The following is a 5,152-nucleotide window of genomic DNA, read 5'->3' as shown; positions in this document are numbered from 1 at the left end:
AACCCCCCCATGCCCTCCACCTGCTCACGCTGCAAGCATTGGGCGATCAACTCATCCTCCGGGGTCAACCGCACAGTACAGGCTGGTCCTCCTCCCGTGCCCCTGGCATGCTTCCTTATCGCACCCAGCTTTTCACGGACCTTACGTTTTAGATCATTGATCTTTTTTTGGATATCCTGGGGGTCCTGGTCGCATTGCCCAGGGCATTGACCTGCAAGCTGAGCTCCATCAGTATCTCCTTTTTTCTCGCCCTGCTGGTCTGGTGACTGAGGGCACCATGGAGGTACTTGTCATGTGCCACTATGCCAGCAACAATAATAGCCCTCTCCTCCGGGCAAAAGTTTTTCTTCCTCCGATCCTTCTTCTCTGTATTTGCAGCAGCCGCCATTGCTTTGCAAAAGTACTTTCCCTAAGGGGGGGGGGAAACAGGATGTACTTTTGCGCCGGACGGGCGCATGTCTGGACGTATTTATAGGCTTGGCGTATCCCAGGAAGTTGGGCCGGCGTAGTTGTGAGCATGCGCACGGGGGAGCGATCATACGTCCACTTCACTGCGCATGATCCGTTCAGAATACGCCGGGCGTATATCACTACTCCACGTTCCGACCATCATTTGCATAAGGTCACACCCACTTACGCTGGCTTACGTCGACGAAATTAAGTTACGCTGGCGCAACGTTAGGAGCAAGTGCTTTGTGAATACTGTACTTCCCTCTCTGAGTTACGTTGGCGTATCGCAAATGAGATGCGCTACGCCGGTATAAAGATGCACCAATCTACCCCATAGTGTGAATAGATACATTGGCTAACATGAAGGGGAGTTTCCAGGCAGAAAAAATGAAAGTTTAGAAGCCTGTTCTTTGCAGTGTGTATGAACCCTAAATATAGAATTATCGCTAAGAATAATGTTTACTTACAATATACTATAGAGGAGAGGTGGCTGGTTAATAATCAGCCTCACACACCAATAAATGATATATCTTTATCACCTCCATAATCCTCCCTCAGAAATGATTAGCGCTGAAAGGAAACATGTAGTACATGAAGCTCCCCCAGGATAATGATATCATATTGGCTGTTATTGCCGGCTCATTTGAATGAACTAGCTCCGGAAATTTGTACCCTTCGGCTGTTTTTGATATGAAAGATAATACATGATGACTCCGCCATCCAGAAACCAGTATAACTTCATTCCTGGTCGACCTCAGCTCTCAGAACTCAACACACACCTCATCTTCTCTCTGACTACTTGGTGGGAAGAAGGCGGAGCCTCGGAAAGACCAAATTAGGGTCTCCGTAGGCACGCCCTCCCGTGACGTCAGTCCGAACGGTTCCCGTGTACGGGGCGCTGTGTACGTAGCGATGGTTGGATGTTGCAATCTAGTCAGCTGAGAGCAATGTGCGCCTTCAGTTTGTCAGTGTGACCGCGGGGACCTGTGGGACGGTGTGGAGGTTTTTTGGAGAAGTGTGGAAGGGTCCCCGGAGTTGGCTGTGTGTGCGCGCCTCAGGATGAAAGATCCGTTATTATTGGGCTCGGCTGCCGTACTTCCCGGCACCTCGCTGCAGAAAGCCTGTAAGTTGTTGGTCTTCTTCTGCGCCCTTCACCTCACCGTTACCCTGGTCTACTATGTGTCCGGAGGAGAGCTCAGCTTCTTCCAGTACTTCTCCGAGAACCAACAACGGCAGAACGCCAACAGGAACCTCACCACAGGAGGACCACTCTTCAACCTCTCCAAACAGGTCATCTCCAAGACTATGGAAGGCCAAGGCTTGGAGACCATCAACAGTGGCTTGGAGACCACCACCCATGGCTTGAAGACCACCACTGCTCGGCCACCTCTCCTGGTCTCTACCCAGGTGCCAGGCTGCCCGGAAAACTCCCCTTTACTGGGTAAGAACCAGTCCTACTCTTATTAAACTGTCCCTACACCTGTAGAGTAACCAACCACAGTTCTAATAAAAATCAGTTTAATGCCTAGTACACAAAATTGTACTAAAAATGTCACTTTCTGATAACCTGACCATTCGTACGCAGCTTTCCAGAACAGATTACAAGAGTTCATCCGATTATTATCTAGAGAGATATGGAAAATTGTTACCATACTTTGTAATTTTTCCTTTCCGGGGAGCTCATCATGTCAGCCTAGGGTTCGTAGACTGACCTGCTTGGCTCCAGGAATACGTAAAATTGTTACAATGCTTACTGTATTTTTCCTTATCTGGGAGTTCGTTTCAGTTTAGGGTTCGTAGACTGACCTGCTTGGCTCCAGGAATACGTAAAATTGTTACAATGCTTACTGTAATTTTCTTTTCCAGGGAGCTCCTCATGTCAGCCTAGGGTTCGTAGACTGACCTGCTTGGCCCAGGAATACATAAAATTGTTTCCATACTTACCGTAATTTTCCTTATCTGGGATCTCATGTCAGCCTAGTGTTCATAGACTGACCTGATTAGCCCCAGGAATATATGAAAAATTGTTACCATACTTGCCATATTTTTCCTTTTATTGGAGCTCATCATGCCAGCCTACGAACTCTAGGCTGACCTGATTAGCCCCAGGAAATTGTGTTTTTGGGATTTTGCCGATGGAGAAAATAATGGCGATAGTGCCAAAAACGTACGTAATTTTACGGTGTGTTTCATAGGTCATGTGACTCAAAAACATGGGTGCGTTATGGATGCGTTTTTCAATGCATTTCAACGGAGTGGTGCAGCTTTAACCACTTAAAGCGAATGTGCCACTAAAAAAATATATTAAAAGCCAGCAGCTACAAATACTGCAGCTGCTGACTTTTAATATAAGGACACCTACCTGTCCTGGAGTCCAGCGCCGTCCGCAGCAGAATGACGAGCGATCGCTCGTCACCCTGCTGCTCCCCCCTCCATCCACGGTGAGGGAACCAGGAAGTGAAGCGCTCCGGCTTCACTGCCCGGTTCCCTACGGCGCATGCGCGAGTCGCGCTGCGCCCGCCGATTGTCTCCCGCTGTGTGCTGGGAGCCGAGTGTTCCCAGCATACAACGGGGGACGGACGGGAAGTAAGGAAAAAACCCGTCTTTTGCCCGTATCGTAGGGCCGGAAGTGGGTGCAGATACCTGTCTGTAGACAGGTATCTGCACCCCCCTCCCCCCTGAAAGGTGTCAAATGTGACACCGGAGGGGGGGAGGGTGCCGATCAGCGCGACTTCACTTTAGAGTGGAGATCCGCTTTAAGCCCCGGACCAATATGCTGCTAATTGCCCAAAGGCGTTTTTACAATTCGGCACTGCGTCGCTTTAACAGACAATTGCGCCGTCGTGCGACGTGGCTCCCAAACAAAATTTGCGTCCTTTTTTCCCCACAAATAGAGCTTTCTTTTGGTGGTATTTGATCACCTCTGCGGTTTTTATTTTTTGCGCTATAAACAAAAATAGAGCGACAATTTTGAAAAAAATGCAATATTTTTTACTTTTTGCTATAATATCCCCCAAAAACATATATAAAAACATTTTTTTCCCTCAGTTTAGGCCGATACGTATTCTTCTACCTATTTTTGGTAAAAGTGTTTATCGATTGGTTTGCGCAAAATTTATAGCGTTTACAAAATAGGGGATAGTTTTTTTGCATTTTTATTAATTTTTTTTTTTTTTTACTACTATTGGCGGCGATCAGCGATTTTTTTTTTTTTTTTTTTTTTTTTTTCCGTGACTGCGACATTATGGCGGACACTTCGGACAATTTTGACACATTTTTGGGACCATTGTCATTTTCTCAGCAAAAAATGCATTTAAATTGCATTGTTTATTGTGAAAATGACAGTTGCAGTTTGGGAGTTAACCACAGGGGGCGCTGTAGGAGTTGGGGTTCACCTAGTGTGTGTTTACAACTGTAGGGGGGTGTGGCTGTAGGACTGACGTCATCGATCGAGTCTCCCTATAAAAAGGATCACTCGATCGATACGCCGCCACAGTGAAGCACGGGGAAGCCGTGTTTACACACGGCTCTCCCCGTTCTTCAGCTCCGGGGAGCGATCGCGACGGAGCGGCTATAAACGAATAGCCGCGCCGTCGTCCCGGATCGCTCCCCGCGGGAATCCGCACGCAGCGGGGATGTCCCGATCTGACCCCCCACCCGCTAGAAGGCAAGGACGTATATATACGCCCTTCTGCCTCTCCGTGCCATTTTGTGGACGTAAATAGTCGTGCGGCGGGCGTTAAGGGGTTAACTGACCTAAAATGCAACAGGCAAGATTTTTAACACCACAACGCAACAGACCAGTGTGAAGACATGCATAGAATTTAAAAGAATGTATTTTTCTGGAGCTTTTTACACTTAAAGGGGTTGTAAAGGTAAAATTTACCTTTTTACTTACCTCACCCCTCGAAAGTCCCGGGCGCGTTCTCGTCATCCTGTTTGGTTCCCAGCCTGGCCATTGATAGGCTGGGCGGATTGATAGCAGCGCAGCCATTGGCTTGTGCTGCTGTCAATCACAGCGGATGGCAAGCCGGGGGCGGGGCCGAGTGATACAGTCGGCGGCTATGGCCGCCGCTGTATCACGGGAGCGCGCTCGCAAAACCTTTCCACCATGCGAGGGAGCTCGCATGAAGGTGGAAAGCTTTTGCGAGGAGGAGCAGCAGAGACAGCCGCCGAGGGACCCCAGAAGACAAGGATCGGGGCCACTCTGTGCAAAATGAACTGCACAGCGGAGGTAAGTATAACATGTTTGTTATTTTTAAACAAAAAAAATCTTGCCTTTAGTGTTCCTTTTAAAGGGGTTATAAAGACACACGTTTTTTTTTTTTTTTTTTTCCCCCTAAATAGCTTCCTTTACCTTAGTGCAGTCCTCCTTCACTTACCTCATCCTTCCATTTTGCCTTTAAATGTCCTTATTTCTCCTGAGAAATCCTCACTTCCTGTTCTTCTGTCTGTAACTCCACACAGTAATGCAAGGCTTTCTCCCTGGTGTGATGAAAGCCTCTTGAGGGGGAAGGGGGCGAACAGGAGGGTCAGGACACTCTCTACTTTGCAGTTAAAGGAGCTGTGTGTTAGTGGGCGTCCTGACTCCTTACACTCCTTCTTCCCCTCAAGAGGCTTTCTCCACACCAGGGAGAAAGCCTTGCATTACGGTGTGTAGTTACAGACAGAAGAACAGGAAGTGAGGATTTCTCAGAAGAAA

At 48.1% G+C, this 5,152-nt stretch overlaps 1 protein-coding gene across 1 annotated transcript in view; it reads left to right on the top strand.

The window, feature by feature from the left end:
- The first annotated feature begins 1,266 nt into the window (after positions 1-1,266).
- B4GALT1 (beta-1,4-galactosyltransferase 1) overlaps positions 1,267-5,152 on the top strand; it is a 98,588-nt gene continuing 94,702 nt past the window's right edge. The window contains exon 1 of the mRNA XM_040325527.1: positions 1,267-1,891. Coding sequence (XP_040181461.1) covers positions 1,510-1,891 — 382 coding nt within the window. The 5' untranslated portion in view covers positions 1,267-1,509. The remainder of the gene's footprint in view (positions 1,892-5,152) is intronic.

The sequence above is a fragment of the Rana temporaria genome, chromosome 1 (genome assembly GCF_905171775.1).
Source record: "Rana temporaria chromosome 1, aRanTem1.1, whole genome shotgun sequence".
Classification (NCBI taxonomy): Eukaryota; Metazoa; Chordata; class Amphibia; order Anura; family Ranidae; genus Rana; species Rana temporaria.
Note: the sequence above shows the minus strand (reverse complement) of the source record. Positions and strands in the feature narration are given on the sequence as shown.